At 27.2% G+C, this 23,782-nt stretch overlaps 1 protein-coding gene across 1 annotated transcript; it reads right to left on the reverse strand.

Annotated features, from left to right (window-relative positions):
* Positions 1–991: 991 nt before the first annotated feature.
* On the reverse strand, positions 992–3,709 carry LOC123213017 (protein TIFY 6B-like). Its single transcript, XM_044632328.1, has 7 exons — positions 3,462–3,709; positions 2,999–3,162; positions 2,466–2,716; positions 2,279–2,369; positions 1,848–2,184; positions 1,504–1,582; positions 992–1,391 (listed from the first exon to the last, which is right to left on the reverse strand). The coding sequence occupies exons 1-7, from the start codon at positions 3,547–3,549 to the stop codon at positions 1,316–1,318; spliced, it is 1,086 nt and encodes a 361-aa protein (XP_044488263.1). The 5' UTR covers positions 3,550–3,709; the 3' UTR covers positions 992–1,315.
* Positions 3,710–23,782: the final 20,073 nt, after the last annotated feature.

Raw genomic sequence — 23,782 nt, forward strand, 5'->3', positions numbered from 1 at the left:
TGAAAAATAGCATTCTTCCTCTAGGGTTTAGTTTTCAATCCTCGACGTCACGAAGCTCTTCAACTTTTTAGGTGAAGACGACGTCAGATCTGGGCCGATCGACGTTCTAGAGGAGAGAAGAGAGACCATCAGAGTATGGTGGTGCGTCGGGAAAGCTTCATCGTTGGCGATGGCGTCGGATTTGGTGTTGGGGATTGAAAACTAAACCCTAGGGGAGAATGCTATTTTTCAAATTTTGGCGTAAAGAGAAATGATTAGTTTTTAAGGGTTAGAGGGGAAAATAGATTAAATTTTAATTTATTTTTAATATTATAAATAAAATGACGATTCTATCTTTTAAATCGTTAATTTTAACAACTCATAAGTGAGTATTTAGGATTTTCAAAGTTAAAAGGAGTAAACTTAGAAATGCAGCATACCTTGGGTGGGAATAGTCCTTTGGCCAATAAACTATTAGATTCGACATATTAATTTATTCATATTTATTAACTCGACTAATTAAAACGCCATCTGTTAGTAAAAAAGGTTTTAGTTCACTTGAAAAACATTTTTAAAGTCGAACTTGATTGGATTAGGTGATTCGAGCTGGTAAAATCCAGGTTTAACCTAATCAACATTAAAAAAAAAACACATTTTTACAAAATATTATTATTAGAACTTGAACCCAAAACATCATTTATCAACTTTAAACAAGTATAATATCAAATGAAGCTTATTTGATGTTAAGATAATTCAAATGATATATTAAATGATAAATTACATAGAATTATTTTTTTAATATTATTTTTAAACAATTAACTATTCTATTTCAACCATTGGTCAAACGGTCCAACCACTAGTTGAACTGAATTGTCCTCTCCACTAGACCCACGTCTGGTCCGGCTGTTTCCAGTGAAAATTGCAAAACGATGGCATGGAAAATTTATTGCAGAAAGTTTCAATTTCAAGGGTCCGATAGGCAAAAGAGAATTAGAACTTGCTGGATTAGAGATGCATAAATTTAACTATATATAATTTCCACAATGTAACAAAGACTACATGGTTACAATGTGTACTGAAATAAAGTTATCCTGTGGAAGGCAAAGTTTATCCACATCAAAAGAAAAATGGCGACTGGGGAAAATCCTTATACTAGAAAACTTACTTGAGACTGAAATAAAATCAAGTCAGCATTACACTTTTCTTCTAGCAAAAACACAAGTCATTTGCTTAACATTTTAGCATATTATATAAACCTACAAATTACCCTTCTAATTCGACACCATAACATCGCGGTTAGCCCCCTTGGTAGTCAAGTGCGAAGCTATTGAGAAGTTCATGCCTCTACCGTCCGGGGGGTGGAGCCTTCTGGGAAATTTTTACTGATGGTGTATGGTGCTGCGTTCATTGACCTGCATGCACAGGAAAAACTCGATTGAAGCAGCAGTTTTCCAAGACTATTTGTGTTTTATTGTGAAATTGCTTAAGAATCAGTCAGGAAATAGTTCTAGTGCAAAAACTGACCTTTGCTTGCGCTTCTCCAAGAACAGAGCCAAGGATGCTTTCCGAGCCTGCGGAATGCCAGCATAGAAGGCAGAATGTCCTTCATATATCAAACACAGCAACCATAAATCAGATTAGTAAAATATCCGTGACGATCAGCAGTAAACACAGTGACAAAGTTATTATTCACAACTTCTTTGAAAAACATTATAGAATAACTCAAAAGTGCGATAACTATAGTTTTTGTGACTTCAATTAAGAGAACAATGTTTACATCAGTAACTCAAAAACTCAATATTCAAAATCACAAAGGTTCCACTAGAGATTATGTATTAGAACTACCCTTAGAAAAAACAAGGTCATACCAGAAGGCATCACACTCGTAGAAGCAACAGATCCCATCGGATTCACCATGTTTGAGAGCTCCAGTTTGCAAATAGGAGTGGTTGCAAACCCTGTAGTTTTAGTAGCCATCGGCTCTTCAGTATTGTTAGACCCACTTCCTGACCGAGCACCAGTATTTGAAGAAACAGATACAGGGCTCGAGAGACCAGATCCCGGTGGGGTGTTTATGGTCTGGTTTGCAATAACAGCATCAACTGCAACCGGTTTTGAGCAGGGTGCCTGAGCTTGAACATGTGGCTGTGCTACAGCAGGGGCCGCAGAAGTTCCATTACCAGCCAAAAACATAATAGCCAGAGCCTGAAAATGATACCAAAATTAACTTTCTGCTCAGAATCGATGCAATACAAGTAACAAGAGCCCATATTTTTCATGAGAGTGAAAGAATGAAAACCTTCTCAGGTGTGATATCATCGAAAACACTCACTGAACTTCCATAAAAGATTGTCATTTGAGCAGGAGCTCCACTGGTTTTAACACCATTCCTAGTAAACACATATTTCATTCAAGTTTCAAGCCTCTAGTCTCACGCATGCCAAAATGTTCATTAAAGTAAATGATTTAAGGAACTTGCAAGTTACCATGGTTCAGTGAACCCGACAGAGCCAGTGGTGGGAAGATTTGAATGCGAGGTTGTAATAGGAACCCCTCCAAGTAATTGTGGCTTTGTGTTAGCACAAACCAAATTGTGACCATTCGTACCAAAATGATTCTTGAAGAAAGGATTATTCACAGAAACTGAAACTCCCTGGTTTGAGACTGGAAAAGTCTTCCCATGGTGAGGATGATGCAGAGAAGGCACCTTGCTTGGCTTGTCGAGATTGATCAATTTCTATATAATATAAACCAATGAAGGAAATACAATGCCAGTATCAGTTTTTGCCAACAGAACCCAGGACTTCAATTATAAACCACTCATATATTTTCAATCAATCATGGAAAAAACCATACACCTTTTTTGTTAAGAAAAAAGAACCCCCATATCGTCAATGTTCAAATCACATTAGACTCATTAGAAATGTTTCTCATGCAGAACAAACTAAACTAATTGATTACTTTTGAATTAAATAACATATTTATATTCACATAATCACTGAATGAAAGAAAAGCAAACCTGAATTTCGGCTGAAGCAGGCATGAAACCGGTTGTTGACATCGAAGGATCAGAAACAACCTTTTTATCCTTATCATCTTGAACAACCTTAAAAGACATGAAGTGAGGAACTGCAGAGGCCTTGTTAGAGAAGGACCACTGTATCCCTGGCCCTTTAGCAAATCCTACAAATCCACAAAGATAACGCTTTTAACTCCAAAATTAGGAAAAATTTCAACTTCATAGTGTAAATTAAACTAAGCTTCACTCAACTTGTACAGAAAAAATGCTTTCAAACTAAACTAGCACTTCTTATAGCAACTCAAAGTTACAAAAAAGAAATGAACAATGAAAAAACAAAACTTTCCGGAGTAACCCATGTTTTCTTATCCGAAAAGTAACAGAAACTAAAATTGCAAGGAGAGAAGATTCTACAAAAAGAATAAACATGGGAAAAAGGCGAATGAAAAGAACATGCAAACACCTGTTTCTCTGAAACCACCATTGTTAACCTCTTCCTTCACCATAGCTAATGGTTCTTTTAAGTTCAAACCCATGAAATCTCTCTCCATTTTCACTCTCTAAAGCTTCAAACTTTCACACTGAAAGTATAAAACTTCCTTCAAAGATAAATACCAAACTGAAAGATGAAACAAACCCACTTCTTCACACAGAGCTCTGAAATTCAGCAAATGCCAGGGAGAGAAAGAAAGAGAAGTGGTTTTCCATTGTCATTAAAGTGTGGTATCTATATAAGATCTTAATTGACCGCAAATTTTTAAAAAATAAAAAATTACCAAAAATAAAAATTTTATTATTATTATATTCTTGTGGTTACCGGTTTATCCGGTCAGGTGCCCCATTGGTCTGGTAACGAAACACGTGCTTCGGTCTTAAATGCACTCATTATCAAATGGGCCCCCATCTGTCGGTAGTACGGCAGATGTAATCGCTGATAACCAGTCATAATTTGACACGTAATTTTACACATGACTAGTTCTACGCGCGGAGCAAATCTTTATACAACTTGGTCGCCGATTAATCGGGGATATTTCTAATATCTAGGAGCCTCGCAATCTCCAGTACTCGCCGCTTTTTTGTGAGTTGCGAGTTAACCGTAGTTATAGTTGGACACAGGCTGTGATACTTTTGTAAGGGGCTTCGCCCCAGATCCAACGGCTGATAAGCGAATAGAAATTATATAATAATTAAAAAACATATCAAAAAATCTAACTCCCCTACTAATTTAAAACTATTTAATTATATAATAATACAGATTAAATATATATTTAAAATAAATAAATATAATTACATTATAATAATTTTAAACCTATTACTCAGATTTCATGCAAAACTCTAATGTAATCTAAAGGGGATACCACTCAATTTTATATAAATAATTTGAATTAAGGAATGATTAGTTCATCAAATTTAAGTTCGGTTTGAGATTGATATTGATGTCAATCCTTACATCATTGACGATTTCTTTTTTTGATAATTTTTTTTACAATTTTTTCTTTTTTTTGTTGTTATTATTCACTAACTCAACCAAGTCAAATTTAATTAACTATTTTAAATTCGAACTAAACTTAAAATATTTTTTGTTCAGACTCAATTAAGCTCGAAACCACCCCTACCTATATTCAATCTAAACCATGAGATTATAATCTGTAAACAAGAATTTACTTTTGAAGTTTATATAAACATTTTTCACTTAAACCGTGTTTGGTAAATAGATAATATTCTATTAGTGAAATGAAATTTAAAAGAGTAATTTCATTTAGAGTAATATTATGTGTATTTATTTTGAATATATAAATAAAAATATGATCATATATATTATCATATAATTAGATATTATTTTATTTTTAATTTAAAATCTCTCGATCATATAATAATAATAATTATGTAAAAGAGTTTATATAAAAAATTTTAAAATTTTACGGGTATTAATATCTTTTAAAGTGATGATATAGTAATTAAAATATTTTTATTATTTTATTTTTTAAAATATATTTTATTATGTAATTAAAAAATTAAGGTTTTGATAAATAATATAATTATCGTGGTTATTTATATCTTCTTTATGTATTTTTTTCTTATTTTTTGAAATATTGTATTAAAATATTATAGTCAAAATGTACTAAAATCATTTTTTTTTTGGACCGAATTTTATTTTCTTTTTGACGATTTTAGATTTAAATAATTTAATGAAATGCATTTTAAAAAATTAAATAAAAATTATTTTTAAATAAAGTTGAGCCCTCGGTTAAAGGTAAATGACGCGAAAACCAAAACTGGGGAAACGTCAACGGAAAAGATGCGGAGCTGGTTACGGAGCTGTAACGTTTGTTAAATGACAGACAACACGTGTTTTAATTTAAAGGATTTATAATTATAGCTATACTTTCTAGGCACGCACTACTTCGTCGGTGATTGTCCACAATCTTTCATCGCACGTGTTTTTTCTCTAATTGGAAAATAAATAAATTTTAAATTGATAATTTCAAAGCCAGTGCGATTAGATTAAAGGGGTGGTTGAGAAATTGCTCTACATCATCGGCAAGTTTGGCGTAATGAATATTTTATTATTTAAATTAAAATATTATTTTTAAAATTATTAAATATAAACCATTATTATATCTAATAAATATAAATAATTATTATATTTAATTAAAGATAATAAAATAATATTATTTTATTATTTTATTTAAATATTTTAGATATAATTATTTTAAAATATTTTTTATATTATTTATTATATTAATTAATGTATTTTTTATTTATCATAATATAATGTATTAAATTATTTGGTACAATTTGTTATATTAATTATTTGTTATATTAAATTACCCATCATAATCTGATGTATTTTTTGTTGATATAATTTTTACATCAATAAAGGCTAAAACAAAATTGCGAGTTAACATATTATATTATGTCTCCAAAACCATACTAGAAAATATTATAATTTTTTAATTTTAATTAAATTAATTGGTCATATTTTAGGGATATTAATTTAAATCGGCAAAATTTTTTCATAGTAAACATTTTTAGGCAAACGTACAGTAGTTTTAGCAAATTTTTTTATAACTCCAAAAATACCCTCTAGTTTATTACGTCATTTTCAACCATTCTGTGTGTGGAATGTTAAGGGTCGTACAGGATGCGTGAGTGCGTGGGTGTGTGCAGGTGTGTACAGAGTATGTGGGTGTGTGCGAAGTGCATACAGAGTGTGCAGGTGCGTGTGAGTGCGTGCAAAGTGCGTGCGGAGTGCATAAGTGCGTGAGTGTGTGTGTATATATATATATATATATATATATATAAATAAAATAATATTTAAAAAATATAATAAATATATATAATAATATAATATATATTTAAAAATTATTATTATTATTTATATATTATATTAAATATTATAGGCATATAATTAAATATTATAAGTATATTATATATTATATTAAATAATGATACTTATAATTGTACTCTGCAAGCACCCTGCGTACTTTGCACTCACTCAAGCATTCTTTCCCGCGCCTATGCACTCTGTATGACACCTACAAGGCTAGGAGGGTATTTTTGAAATTACAAATAAATTTGCTTATAAAGATAAAATGACTGTATGTTTGTCTAAAAAGGTTTAAGCGGATAAAATTTTACCTATTTTAATTAAAATCCTCATATTTTAAGCATAAACAAAACCATTCATGTGGTACATTTCTTAGTGGCAATTGGCAATGATATATTATTATTATTATTATTAGGAGGATAAAAGATGCTTTTGTACTAAGCAATGGTGTATGCATTAGTCAAGATTATTGAATAATAAAGCAAGATTATTTTAATTATAAGGTTAACTGATTATTTCCCACATAAGGTATGATAAAATGATAAATTTTTATTTTTTAAGTTTAAAAAAAAGTTAAATTTCACCTATTTTCTAATTATGGTAGTGAATATGTTTGATTTCTTAAAAATAATTATTTTATTTTTTATTGAAATTATAAAATTATCATTAATATTTAATATGAATGTAAAAATATAAATATATCTTTATTAGTTAAAAAATTTATCTCTTACACTTATAAAAATATCAAAACTCAGATAAAATTTTAAGAAATTGTTTCTTTTTTAGTTTTTAAGGGTGTAACTGCTATTTTTGAAACTATTAAGGAATATGTTGAAATTCTAAAAATTTGAAAACAAACCATAGCTTTTTTTAATTTCAAAAAATTTTCATTAACACCCTTAATATGTTCAAAAGCTACAATTTGTCCTAAAAAATAATCAAAACTCGAACTAATTTTAAAATATTATGTTTTGGTTAATTTTTGGGAGTGTAATTGTCTTTTTTTGAAACCACTGGGAGGAAATTAAAATTTTAAATATTTTTTAAACACTTTGCATTTGTTTTGAATTTTCAAAACCCCTTAAAAAATTTTACTAATATCTCTAATATTTTTAAAAAATTACCATATATTCTTAAACTATTAAAAAGGAAAATTGGAAAAACAAAAGGGAAAATAGAAATAAAAAGAATAAGGAGGAAAAAGAGAAAATAAAAAAAAAATTTATGCAAAATAACCTCCTTGCCCTTTTATTAACAAAATTCACTATCAAAAGTAGATGATGTAGGGGTGGATACAAAATGAAATGAGCTCAAACATCCTTTGACTTGAGTTCGATTTGAATGAAAAATAGTTTGAGTTTGTTAAGCTAACATTAAGAGTGGTTCGAGTTTAGTTCAAATGAAAATGATTACACTCAAGTTTGACCTAAATTTATAGTTTTAATTCATGGTTTGAATATGTGAGGTAAATTCATAGTTAAAATCCGTGACTTATCAACAAAATATCATCATTTGACAATTATTTAATATAATTCTAATCAAACCACAAATCCAATTCAAACTGAATTAAACTATTTATCTAGCTTGTAAGCCAAACCAAACTAAACTCTCTCTAATTCGAATTCGATTTGGTTTTAAAATGAGTTAAACCTTCTAACTTGAAAGCGATTCAAATTCGAATTAAATGAATTCGAACTAAGTCAAGTTAGCTTTTAAGTTTAAATCAATTCGATTCGAATCTAATACTAAACTGATAAGTGGAAATTTAACTTTTGAAAAACATAGCATGTGGAAATTTGTAGGTGGAAAATAGTGCTTTGGCTTAATCATTATTATCAAGATTATTGATTAAATGGAGATCCATTAAGAAAGTGGATTTGAATTATAACATGCAACAATTATCCCAATGGACAAAGAGAAAGCCGAAAGCAAGAAAATTATTTTATTAATGCTATTGGAAGCATACATTAATTAAATTATTAGTCATTATTAATATAATATCAAATCATGATTAATTAATATTAATTAAAGAGAAGAAACTTAATTAATGGTGAGATCATTATTTATTGAAAAGGTAATTATTAAACTTTATAAATAAATAAATAAATTATTGTTTTATTTTCAATCACATGTGTGCTATAATGCATTCAAAAGCATATATATATATATATATATATATATATATATATATATATATATATATATATATATATATATATATATTTTATAAAATTAATTTTAATAATAAAATCTAATAAAATAAGTAAAATAATTTATTAAAAAACATGTTTCTCATAATTTTTTTAATGACAATTTAAAAATGCCATAATGATTATTAATTATGAATTTATTTCAATCCAAAAAAGTTTTACAAAGATTAAGGTATTTATTTTTTAATTAAACACAAGAAATTATTTATATTTTATGATTCTTAATTATTATATTTTTGTATTAAAAACCTTTACGTGGAGAACTTAATATTTAGTGACAGACCGAAAAGAGGTCGAGAGTGGTCAACCTGAATTTTGATAAATTATTAATTTAAATATATAGAAAAATATTAATATAATACTTAAATTTATACTAACTTTTTTATATTTAATTATTTTTAATTAATTTTTTCATATTTTTAATTTTATTGATCTTAATTTTTAAAATTTTATCTTTGGGTTAATTATAGTGGAAATGTCAACTTCAAACCTTAATTTTTTTAATTTATTTTTTGGATTGGGCAGTAATTAATTATCACTTTAATTAACAAATTAATTAAAGAATTAAATAATCTATTGAGACCCACATTGAGTTGACCAACCACTCAATTTCTATGGGCAAATGGGGAATTGAAATAACAATCCATTTCCATCTCAATTCTTATATATCAACTTTAAGTTGTATTAATTTATTTTTGGTGGGTAAAAATACTTTTCATATTTAATATAAAAATGGTAGAAAGTATGGTTGCATACGAGCCGAAACACTCACGGCTAAAATATTTTACTTGAATCAAGTTCGTGCATATATTATTTCATTCACCGAGCTCACAGTTTAACTATAATATCAATAAACTTTTAAAAATTCATAACCCGACACATAACATCCTTAAAACCTTCTTTGTCATTTTGAATATTCATAGTTTCTGGTATATATAAAATATAAAGATTAATATAATTTATTGAGCTGAACTAAAATAAGCATATCTTATTTTCAATTTAAACTTAAGTTATAAATTATCAAACTCGAGGTCGAGCCTTACATAAATTTAATCAAGTCAAATTTAAACCCGACAATACTTAACTCTTCTCAGTTTAATTTCATCCCTAATCGGAAAAAAATGAGTTCTAATTATATTATTATATGATAATATGATTTTAAATTAATAATAAATTAATATTTTATTATATAATAATATAATATTAATATATATTATATTTATATTTTTGTCGTTGAATAATAATTTAAGATTCGAGAAGAAAATTGGTGGTTTGGGTAATTTGGATGCAGAAGATAAATTAAATAAATAAGGAAAATGTGAAATAAAAGAAGCTTGCTGAGTCAAATGCAAGGTGGGCGACAGCAACATCAAAATAGAAAGAAAAGGACACAAATTATTTTTAAAAAGTAGAATTCTTATTGGGATATTTTAAAAAAAAATATATATATATATTTTTTATATATAATCCATGGGAACAGCCAATTTAGTATCTGCTAACGCTGTACTAAAACACTCGTTTGGTTGGAGGATTCAAAGTTTATTTTAATAAAAAATTTATTATTAATATTAATTTATTAAATAAAATATTTTAATAACTTTTTATTAATAATATGTCAAATAATAAATTATTATTAAGATAATTTTAATTTTAATTTTTTCACTTATTAAAAGTAATTTTGATTTTGTTATCATTATATCTTTGTTAATTTTTAGGATAAAAATATTTTTATTTCTAATTAACTTAATAAGTAATACGATAAATATTTCTGAAAAAGAGTAATATTATATGTATTTATTTTTTATACACAATTTATGTATACAGATGACATGTCATCATACCATTGAGTGATTTTGAATTTAGTGTCATCGTATGATAAAATAACACAATCACATAATGATATATTAATTGTATATACGAATTGTGTATCAAAAATAGATATATTTAGTTTTACTGTTTGAATAATTATATTAAAGACATTTAAGTAAAATAATAATTTAATATATTTTATTACATCCAATTAGACACAATAATTATTTATACCTATCAATTTTTATAAAATATAGTATTAATTTATATAATTGATGATGTATTTTTTTTTTGTTGTGATTTTTTTATTGACAAAGTCTAATACAAATTTACAAGTCAAACAAATTATATTATGTCTCCCAAACTCTAACAATTAATATTATAATATCTCAATCTTAATTTAATTAATTGGTAAATCAAGAATGGGTAAACAAAACCACTCATGTGGTGCATTTCTTAAGGGCAATTGACAATGATGTATTATTATTATTATAAAAGATGCTTTTGGACTAAGCAATGGTGTGTGCATTAGTCAAGATTATTGAATAATTAATTAAGATTATTTTAATCAAGATTATTGATTAAATGGAGACCCATTAAGAAAGTGGATTTGAAGTATAACATGCAACAACTATCCTAATAGACAAAGCTAATGCCAAAAGCAAGTTAAAATTTATTTTATTAATGATTTAAATTTATTAATTTAATATCAAATCATAATTAATTAATATTAATTACAGAGAAGAAACTTAATTAATGTTGAGATCATCATTTATTGAAAAGGAAACAATGAAACTTTATAAATAAATAAAATAAATTAATGTCTTATTTTCAATCATATGAGCATATATATATTTTAGGATTAATTATAATAAATTTTTAATGATAAAAAATTATAAAATAGGGGAGAAGAAAAATACTTTATTAAAAATGTATTTATAACAAAATATTTTTATATTGAAAACCTTCACATGCACAAGAAATAAATTATATTTTATAATTTTTAATTATTTTGAAAGCAAAGACAAAATATTTTTATATTGAAAACCTTCACACGCCCTTCATATTATAGTGCAAATGTCAACTTCGAGCCTTAATTTTTTTTTTTAAATTTATATTTTGCCTATATACATTTCATATTTAATATAAAGATGGTAGAAAGTATAGCCTGCAATCGAGTCGAATGCCTCGTGGCTAGAGTACTGTACTCAAACCAAGCTCAAACTTATTGTTATCCTATTTGAAAAGCTTACATTCAATTATAATATCTGTAAACTTTTAAAATTATAAATTTAATACCATTAATATCTTATTTGTTCTTTTTTATATAAAAAATTAATGGTAAATATATAAATTATAAAGTTTAACATAATTTATCGAATTGAGCTCAAGTTAACCCACTATATTTCAAGCTCAAGTCCTAAATTGTCTGATTTGAGTTCGAGCCTTACATTAATTCTATCGAGTCTAATTCAAACCTAATAATACTTAACACTTTTCAGTTCGATTACATCCTTGATTGGGAATAAAGGAGTTCGAGCTTTACATAAATTCTATCGAGTCTAATTCAAACCCAAAATAATGACCTAAGATTCGAGAAAATGAGAAATATTGGTTCAAGCTACTTCAAAGGAAGAAGATAGATTAAATAAATAATGAAAATGTGAAATAAAAGAAGCTTGCTGAGTCGAGTACAAGGTGGGTGACAGCAACATCAAAATAGAAAGAAAGGGGTCCAAATTATTATCCAAAAATAGAATTCTTATTGGGATTTTTTTAAATTTTATATATATACAATCCATGGGAGCCGCCAGTTTGGTGTCGGATAATCCTACACTAAAAATTTGGAAAACGTTTTTCTTATTTGATTTGATTTTTTAATTTTTAAATATAAAAAATTTGAGATAAATTAATAAAATAAATTTATTATTTTTGTCTTTAATTATAACTAAAAGACATAATAATTAGAGATATAATTCAATTAAATCGAACTAACCAATTTATTGAGCAAGGAGGTTATTGGCTTGAACTAGATATAGGAAAGATTCACTTGAGACAGGCTTAAAAAATTTAATTTTACCTTATAAAATTTTAGAGGTTTAAGTACGGGATTTAAAAATTTTAAAGGTTTATTATTATTATTTTTATATAATTAGGATTTTGTCTATATTTATTGGACGGATAAATCTATGAATACAGTGACTAAATTAGACTTATAATCACTACATCAGATTAGTTAAAGTTTTACAAACAAGACAAAGACTTAAACCCAGATCTTTAATTTAAAATTTTTAATATTTTATTGATTTTACTAATCTTTGCAGTCCATTGATATTTTATTTGAGTTAATACAACAAGCTGGAGCTTGGGTTGATTAAGCTGCTGGCAACTTGACTTATTTAAACTTTTATGATGATAACTTATATATTAAATAATATAAACTTTAAAAGAACTATATCAAAAAATTAGATAGAGATTGAATAATTTAAAACCATATAATATGAGATTAAGTCTTGTATTTGACTCTTGTGATCAAACATAATAATCAGAATCTCAACTTTATGCTTGTCAAGATTCGTATCTCTCGTTTCATTGCTCTTGAGCACTTTATTTCCCAAATCAAAATTGTACTGTTCTTCATATTGAGGGTTTATGGTTTGTACCCGGTTTCATAAATTATTCCACTCACAAGACAAAGGCCTGTGGCCTCTAAAAGGCAGGCAGGCAACCACAATAATTCAAAAACAAATTGAGCTCCTATTTCTGCAAAAAATTTCATCATACAAGCAAATAGAGTCTCACATGGAGTGTAAATTTCCAATTATATGTGGCATCACATGGGAAGTTTGCCTTGCATTGTATTAGATCTTGGAGATATCAAATTCAAGAAGATTTGCCATGTGATTTGGTCCATTTTTATCATACAATAAAGCCAATCAATCAGCTCAATGTTCTCCATTTCTAGTTTAAGAATTTTTTTTTTTTGCATTTGGGTCTATCTTTTTTATTAAATATTATATTTGGACTTGTGTTGTTCATATTTCTAAAAATAAAATAAAATAAAAATATTAAAACACTAATTTGGTTTGGTTGGATTAGTTGTTATGGCATATTTGTTATGATTAGTTTAAATACTAATCTCAACATATCTTTTTTTTTTTTTATGCGGAGACAACTTGATGAAGCGAATTTGGGTTGGTGTTATCACAATTCGAATTTGAATTAAGTTAACTCAAATTCATCAAGTAATTGAAAAGTTATTGATAAATTTATTTTCTCTAGCATATTTTTAATGACTATTTTTTTATTTGATGCTTTTTTTTATAATTTTTCCACTGTCTTGATTTAGATTTTCTAAATTCAGAGTTCAAACTGTCTTTTATTTGAGTTTAACTCAATTTGAATTTATGAGTACACATGATAAATTTACTTTTTAGATATATCTATAGATTTGTTTCTTAATTTTCAAAGATTGTAGGGTTGAAACTTCGGTTTCAAAATCAAGTTCATAAAGTATATCTTCAAGTGAAATCATATTTAACCAAACTTTGATTCAAAAGAAAAATTATTTCTAAATTTAAAATTTTATGTTGTGTTCTTCGTTGATGCAACCTTTTATTTCCAAAACTAGTATTCCACTTTATTACATTTCAATCAAATAAAAATACAGATAGGAAGACTTACCTAATATAGTAATTATGGATTTAATCACTGTATTCTGGGTTTACCTATCTAATAACTATAGACAGAATCCCAATTATCCAAAAAAAAAAAAAAAATAGAAGCCACATAAGAGCATTGCATTCAAGTGAAAATATAGAGAGAATGAAAATGAAAGGTTGCAGGGTCTACCAGATTTTAACTTTACCCTCACTTCTAGCTCTCGTTCCAAGGATTTATGATTGTGGAACTTAAGACCATTATACACAATTTGTAAAATTGCACAGGTTGATTTTCATTTTTCCCCAAATTATACACTTTGCATGCACTCTGCACATCTTTTTTCTTTTTAAATTTCTTTAAAAATATGTCCAACGCTCATGTTGCACAGACTCTTCAGTATATATGTGGAAGGAAACAATGACTGAAATATCAATGTTACTTAATAAACAGATTATCCATTTCTGAAAATGAAGTCAACAACTCTTTCAATGTTACAATGGTTGAAGAATGGCGGCCTTGGGCATCCCATAATGTATCCTGTCCTCCAGTGAAACTACAAGCATAAAAAGCTGATTTATCACCATAAATTCTTGCTGCTACTGCTTGTTTCATTGGGTTCCTTGAGGTTTCTACTGTCGAATCTAAGACTGCAAGATTATATAAATTCTGCAACATATCATTAAAAATTAGTATTTTTAGATGTAGGAAAATGTGATCAAGTTGGAATTTTAACTCGTTAATTTACCTCAAAAGTTCTGAACTCTGCAACAGTACTGTCTGCAAAGGCTGAGAAAGTTACACTAGTATCTGTTTTGTCACGTGCAAAATAAGAAATTTTTGTCACACCAGTACCGTTTCCTTCAAGAACTATATAGGGTTTGTTGACCGGAATTGTTATCTGCTCTCTGCACAATCAAAATCCATCAGTTACAATACATGTACTAAATTATACAACAAACACTACATGTTTAACTTCCCTTCCTATACATATTTAACAAACACTAAATATTTGAATTTTGATCCACTGATCATTGTCTTCAGGAATGGAATCAATAGCGCTTGAACCGTCGTGAATCGGCTATGGTTCTTGCTGCATGACCATTGTTTCTAAATCTACAAATCACAACTCCTGTTTTAGTAGAAGAAATAATTGTTAAGCTTATGCAAATTATGAACAAATACTTTGGAAGAAACTGCATTTTCAAAGGGTGAAATGTATATCAATATTGATGAGTGTTTTGATGCAGTGAATGTGTATTCCATCCAAAGGTATATGACATACATTCATACATGGGTAACGTTGATTTTGGACAACATTTTTTCACATCATTGATTTTTTTTTTTTTTTTTTTGGGTAGGTATTTTCCTCAGAAGTCTTTTCAAACCAACCCTCTGTGGACTCGGTGGTTTATGTTTATGTTGCTTTTAAATCGAAATGAAGTGGAATGCATGAGTAAAAATGGAATGGTAAAAAATTATAGGGTAAGAAATGGAAACAATTTAAAAATGGAATTTGAATTGAAGTGGAAGAAAATAATTGAAAAAATAGAATGTCTTGCCACTCCAAAGATAATCAGCTAGGAATTTAATAAACTTTGCTAGAAACTTATTCCAAACAGGTTTAACCTACAACAAATATACTTTGCTAGAACAACCAAAATGAGAGAATGATATACATTTTGGATACACAAATGAATACATACTTACACGTGTCATCACGTGATTGAATGTTATTTTATTTTTAATTCAAAATCACCTAATCATATGATGATATATATAAATGTGTACTTATTTATGTATTCGGATGAGTACTTATAGTTTTATTAGATACATAAATAGTATGTTAGCAAATCTTACCGGAATATTTATATATGAGAAGTTTAAACGTGTACTTCTATAAAAAAATGTTAGCAAATCTGTCTCTATAGGTTTGAATTTGATCAGCGCCGAGGGTACCGAATCCTCTTCTTCTAATGCAGTAGGTTTGTTTCGGTCCTGCTGCTGGAATCACTCGGCGTTTGATTAATACAGGATGTAACAGCTCAAACTCTAAACGGGGTTCTTTCAGTGCTGAGCTCACAAACTGAAAGAAGACCGAAGAGAATGATTTATCATTTTGAAGTCATGCACATGAGCATCAGTTTGTAATTAGTGTTCATAAAAGAACACTAATTTGGATGCAGAAGATAAATTAAATAAATAACGAAAATGTGAAATAAAAGAAGCTTGCTGAGTCAAATGCAAGGTGGGCGACAGCAACATCAAAATAGAAAGAAAAGGACTCAAATTATTTTCAAAAAGTAGAATTCTTATTGGGATATTTAAAATATATATATATATATTTATATATAATCCATGGGAACAGCCAATTTAGTATCTGCTAACGCTGTACTAAAACAGTCGTTTGGTTGGAGGATTCAAAGTTCATTTTAATAACTTTTTTATTATTAATATTAATTTATTAAATAAAATACTTTAATAACTTTATATTAATAATATGTCAAATAATAAATTAAAATTAAGATAATTTTATTTTTATTTTTTTCACTTATTAAAAATAATTTTAATTTTGTTACTATTATATATTTATTAATTCTTAGTACACTTATTAAAAAGTTATATGATGAATATTTTTGAATAAAAGTAATGTTATATGTATCTATTTTTGATACAAAATTTATGTATATAAATTATGTGTCATTATACTATTGGGTGATTTTGAATCATATGTCATCATATGATAAAATAACATCTAGTCACATAATAATACATTATTTGTATATACGAATTGTATACTAAAAATATATATATTTAGTTTTATTGTTTGAATAATTATATTAAAGACGTTTAAGTAAGATAATAATTTAATATATTTTATTACATCCAATTAAACACAATAATTATTTATATCTATCAATTTTTATAAAATATAGTATTACTTCATATAATCAGTGGTTAATGTTTATAAACACAATAATAATCGATTTGAACTCAGTTTAAAAAATTATATTTCAGCTTTGTAACTTTTGAAAATTACTTCCTTTTCCTCTTTTCTTTTTGACAACAACGATTTCCTTTTCTTTTTCTACTGCTAACGAACGAAGATTGATGAACCTAAAGAAGAATTAGCGAAGAACGAACGGGGGAAGACGAATTGCAGCCTCAATGATGATGAACTACTTCGTTTTTCATCGATTTGGCCGTGGGAGAAGATGCTTGAAGCTAAATTGCACGATGAAAACTTCATCTAAAGCCAATTCTTATTATTCAGAGCTTATTCTCTTTTTTTGTTTTTTGTCATCATTGTATCAGACTTTAATGTATCTAATTATATAATTACACATTTAACATTTCTTTTGTCGTATAAAGGTAAATGAGACAATAATTATCATTATAGTTATTCAACTAAATTCATATTAAAGAAAATAAGATATAGATTTTTGAATAGTTTGTTTAACCTTCTTTAAAAATATATTTTTTTCATTAATTCTTATGTTTAATTATATATCATAGCTTGATGTATTTTTCGTTGGTGTGATTTTTCTATCGACAAAGTCTAATACAAATTTACAAGTCAAACAAATTATATTATGTCTCCCAAACTCTAACAATTAATATTATAATCTCTCAGTCTTAATTTAATTAATTGGGAAATCAAGAATGGGTAAACAAAACCACTCATGTGATACATTTCTTAAGGGCAATTGACAATGATGTATTATTATTATTATAATAAAAGATGCTTTTGGACTAAGCAATGGTGTATGCATTAGTCAAGATTATTGAATAATTAATTAAGATTATTTTAATCAAGATTATTGATTAAATGGAGACCCATTAAGAAAGTGGATTTGAAGTATAACATGCAACAATTATCCTAATAGACAAAGCTAATGCCAAAAGCAAGTTAAAATTTATTTTATTATTAATGTTTTAAATTTATTAATTTAATATCAAATCATAATTAATTAATATTAATTAGAGAGAAGAAACTTAATTAATGTTGAGATCATCATTTATTAAAAAGGAAACAATGAAACTTTATAAATAAATAAATTAATTAAGGTCTTATTTTCAATCATATGAGCATATATATTTTAGGATTAATTATAATAAATTTTTAATGATAAAAAATTATAAAATAGGGGAGAAGAAAATTAATTTATTAAAAATGTATTAATAACAAAATATTTTTATATTGAAAACCTTCACATGCACAAGAAATAAATTATATTTTATAATTTTTAATTATTTTGAAAGCAAAGACAAAATATTTTTATATTGAAAACCCTTCACATGCACTTCATATTATAGTGCAAATGTCAACTTCGAGCCTTAATTTTTTTTTTTAAATTTATATTTTGCCTTATATACATTTCATATTTAATATAAAGATGGTAGAAAGTATAGCCTGCAATCGAGTCGAATGCCTCGTGGCTAGAGTACTGTACTCAAACCAAGCTCAAACTTATTTTTATCCTATTTGAAAAGCTTACATTCAATTATAATATCTGTAAACTTTTAAAATTATAAATTTAATACCATTAATATCTTATTTGTTCTTTTTTATATAAAAAATTAATGGTAAATATATAAATTATAAAGTTTAACATAATTTATCGAATTGAGCTCAAGTTAACCCACTATATTTCAAGCTCAAGTCCTAAATTGTCTGATTTGAGTTCGAGCCTTACATTAATTCTATCGAGTCTAATTCAAACCTAATAATACTTAACACTTTTCAGTTCGATTACATCCTTGATTGGGAATAAAGGAGTTCGAGCTTTACATAAATTCTATCGAGTCTAATTCAAACCCAAAATAATGACCTAAGATTCGAGAAAATGAGAAATATTGGTTCAAGCTACTTCAAAGGAAGAAGATAGATTAAATAAATAATGAAAATGTGAAATAAAAGAAGCTTGCTGAGTCGAGTACAAGGTGGGTGACAGCAACATCAAAATAGAAAGAAAGGGGTCCAAATTATTATCCAAAAATAGAATTCTTATTGGGATTTTTTTAAATTTTATATATATACAATCCATGGGAGCCGCCAGTTTGGTGTCGGATAATCCTACACTAAAAATTTGGAAAACGTTTTTCTTATTTGATTTGATTTTTTAATTTTTAAATATAAAAAATTTGAGATAAATTAATAAAATAAATTTATTATTTTTGTCTTTAATTATAACTAAAAGACATAATAATTAGAGATATAATTCAATTAAATCGAACTAACCAATTTATTGAGCAAGGAGGTTATTGGCTTGAACTAGATATAGGAAAGATTCACTTGAGACAGGCTTAAAAAATTTAATTTTACCTTATAAAATTTTAGAGGTTTAAGTACGGGATTTAAAAATTTTAAAGGTTTATTATTATTATTTTTATATAATTAGGATTTTGTCTATATTTATTGGACGGATAAATCTATGAATACAGTGACTAAATTAGACTTATAATCACTACATCAGATTAGTTAAAGTTTTACAAACAAGACAAAGACTTAAACCCAGATCTTTAATTTAAAATTTTTAATATTTTATTGATTTTACTAATCTTTGCAGTCCATTGATATTTTATTTGAGTTAATACAACAAGCTGGAGCTTGGGTTGATTAAGCTGCTGGCAACTTGACTTATTTAAACTTTTATGATGATAACTTATATATTAAATAATATAAACTTTAAAAGAACTATATCAAAAAATTAGATAGAGATTGAATAATTTAAAACCATATAATATGAGATTAAGTCTTGTATTTGACTCTTGTGATCAAACATAATAATCAGAATCTCAACTTTATGCTTGTCAAGATTCGTATCTCTCGTTTCATTGCTCTTGAGCACTTTATTTCCCAAATCAAAATTGTACTGTTCTTCATATTGAGGGTTTATGGTTTGTACCCGGTTTCATAAATTATTCCACTCACAAGACAAAGGCCTGTGGCCTCTAAAAGGCAGGCAGGCAACCACAATAATTCAAAAACAAATTGAGCTCCTATTTCTGCAAAAAATTTCATCATACAAGCAAATAGAGTCTCACATGGAGTGTAAATTTCCAATTATATGTGGCATCACATGGGAAGTTTGCCTTGCATTGTATTAGATCTTGGAGATATCAACTTCAAGAAGATTTTCCATGTGATTTGGTCCATTTTTATCATACAATAAAGCCAATCAATCAGCTCAATGTTCTCCATTTCTAGTTTAAGAATTTTTTTTTTTTTTGCATTTGGGTCTATCTTTTTTATTAAATATTATATTTGGACTTGTGTTGTTCATATTTCTAAAAATAAAATAAAATAAAAATATTAAAACACTAATTTGGTTTGGTTGGATTAGTTGTTATGGCATATTTGTTATGATTAGTTTAAATACTAATCTCAACATATCTTTTTTTTTTTTATGCGGAGACAACTTGATGAAGCGAATTTGGGTTGGTGTTATCACAATTCGAATTTGAATTAAGTTAACTCAAATTCATCAAGTAATTGAAAAGTTATTGATAAATTTATTTTCTCTAGCATATTTTTAATGACTATTTTTTTATTTGATGCTTTTTTCTATAATTTTTCCACTGTCTTGATTTAGATTTTCTAAATTCAGAATGCAAACTATCTTTTATTTGAGTTTAACTCAATTTGAATTTATGAGTACACATGATAAATTTACTTTTTAGATATATCTATAGATTTGTTTCTTTATTTTCAAAGATTGTAGGGTTGAAACTTCGGTTTCAAAATCAAGTTCATAAAGTATATCTTCAAGTGAAATCATATTTAACCAAACTTTGATTCAAAAGAAAAATTATTTCTAAATTTAAAATTTTATGTTGTATTCTTCGTTGATACAACCTTTTATTTCCAAAGCTAGTATTCCACTTTATTACATTTCAATCAAATAAAAATACAGATAGGAAGACTTATCTAATATAGTAATTGTGGATTTGATCACTGTATTCTAGGTTTACCTGTCTAATAACTATAAACAGAATCCCAATTATCCAAAAAAAAAAAAAAATAGAAGCCACATAAGAGCATTACATTCAAGTGAAAATATAGAGAGAATGAAAATGAAAGGTTGCAGGGTCTACCAGATTTTATCTTTACCCTCACTTCTGGCTCTCGTTCCAAGGATTTATGATTGTGGAACTTAAGACCATTATCCACAATTTGTAAAATTGCACAGGTTGATTTTCTTTTTTACCCAAATTATACACTTTGCATGCACTCTGCACATCTTTTTTCTTTTTAAATTTCTTTAAAAATATGTCCAACGCTCATGTTGCACAGACTCTTCAGTATATATGTGGAAGGAAACAATGACTGAAATATCAATGTTACTTAATAAACAGATTATCCATTTCTGAAAATGAAGTCAACAACTCTTTCAATGTTACAATGGTTGAAGAATGGCGGCCTTGGGCATCCCATAATGTATCCTGTCCTCCAGTGAAACTACAAGCATAAAAAGCTGATTTATCACCATAAATTCTTGCTGCTACTGCTTGTTTCATTGGGTTCCTTGAGGTTTCTACTGTCGAATCTAAGACTGCAAGATTATATAAATTCTGCAACATATCATTAAAAATTAGTATTTTTAGATGTAGGAAAATGTGATCAAGTTGGAATTTTAACTCGTTAATTTACCTCAAAAGTTCTGAACTCTGCAACAGTACTGTCTGCAAAGGCTGAGAAAGTTACACTAGTATCTGTTTTGTCACGTGCAAAATAAGAAATTTTTGTCACACCAGTACCGTTTCCTTCAAGAACTATATAGGGTTTGTTGACCGGAATTGTTATCTGCTCTCTGCACAATCAAAATCCATCAGTTACAATACATGTACTAAATTATACAACAAACACTACATGTTTAACTTCCCTTCCTATACATATTTAACAAACACTAAATATTTGAATTTTGATCCACTGATCATTGTCTTCAGGAATGGAATCAATAGCGCTTGAACCGTCGTGAATCGGCTATGGTTCTTGCTGCATGACCATTGTTTCTAAATCTACAAATCACAACTCCTGTTTTAGTAGAAGAAATAATTGTTAAGCTTATGCAAATTATGAACAAATACTTTGGAAGAAACTGCATTTTCAAAGGGTGAAATGTATATCAATATTGATGAGTGTTTTGATGCAGTGAATGTGTATTCCATCCAAAGGTATATGACATACATTCATACATGGGTAACGTTGATTTTGGACAACATTTTTTCACATCATTGATTTTTTTTTTTTTTTTTGGGTAGGTATTTTCCTCAGAAGTCTTTTCAAACCAACCCTCTGTGGACTCGGTGGTTTATGTTTATGTTGCTTTTAAATCGAAATGAAGTGGAATGCATGAGTAAAAATGGAATGGTAAAAAATTATAGGGTAAGAAATGGAAACAATTTAAAAATGGAATTTGAATTGAAGTGGAAGAAAATAATTGAAAAAATAGAATGTCTTGCCACTCCAAAGATAATCAGCTAGGAATTTAATAAACTTTGCTAGAAACTTATTCCAAACAGGTTTAACCTACAACAAATATACTTTGCTAGAACAACCAAAATGAGAGAATGATATACATTTTGGATACACAAATGAATACATACTTACACGTGTCATCACGTGATTGAATGTTATTTTATTTTTAATTCAAAATCACCTAATCATATGATGATATATATAAATGTGTACTTATTTATGTATTCGGATGAGTACTTATAGTTTTATTAGATACATAAATAGTATGTTAGCAAATCTTACCGGAATATTTATATATGAGAAGTTTAAACGTGTACTTCTATAAAAAAATGTTAGCAAATCTGTCTCTATAGGTTTGAATTTGATCAGCGCCGAGGGTACCGAATCCTCTTCTTCTAATGCAGTAGGTTTGTTTCGGTCCTGCTGCTGGAATCACTCGGCGTTTGATTAATACAGGATGTAACAGCTCAAACTCTAAACGGGGTTCTTTCAGTGCTGAGCTCACAAACTGAAAGAAGACCGAAGAGAATGATTTATCATTTTGAAGTCATGCACATGAGCATCAGTTTGTAATTAGTGTTCATAAAAGAACACTAATTTGGATGCAGAAGATAAATTAAATAAATAACGAAAATGTGAAATAAAAGAAGCTTGCTGAGTCAAATGCAAGGTGGGCGACAGCAACATCAAAATAGAAAGAAAAGGACTCAAATTATTTTCAAAAAGTAGAATTCTTATTGGGATATTTAAAATATATATATATATATTTATATATAATCCATGGGAACAGCCAATTTAGTATCTGCTAACGCTGTACTAAAACAGTCGTTTGGTTGGAGGATTCAAAGTTCATTTTAATAACTTTTTTATTATTAATATTAATTTATTAAATAAAATACTTTAATAACTTTATATTAATAATATGTCAAATAATAAATTAAAATTAAGATAATTTTATTTTTATTTTTTTCACTTATTAAAAATATTTTAATTTTGTTACTATTATATATTTATTAATTCTTAGTACACTTATTAAAAAGTTATATGATGAATATTTTTGAATAAAAGTAATGTTATATGTATCTATTTTTGATACAAAATTTATGTATATAAATTATGTGTCATTATACTATTGGGTGATTTTGAATCATATGTCATCATATGATAAAATAACATCTAGTCACATAATAATACATTATTTGTATATACGAATTGTATACTAAAAATATATATATTTAGTTTTATTGTTTGAATAATTATATTAAAGACGTTTAAGTAAGATAATAATTTAA

This window comes from Mangifera indica, chromosome 4 (genome assembly GCF_011075055.1).
Source record: "Mangifera indica cultivar Alphonso chromosome 4, CATAS_Mindica_2.1, whole genome shotgun sequence".
Classification (NCBI taxonomy): domain Eukaryota; kingdom Viridiplantae; phylum Streptophyta; class Magnoliopsida; order Sapindales; family Anacardiaceae; genus Mangifera; species Mangifera indica.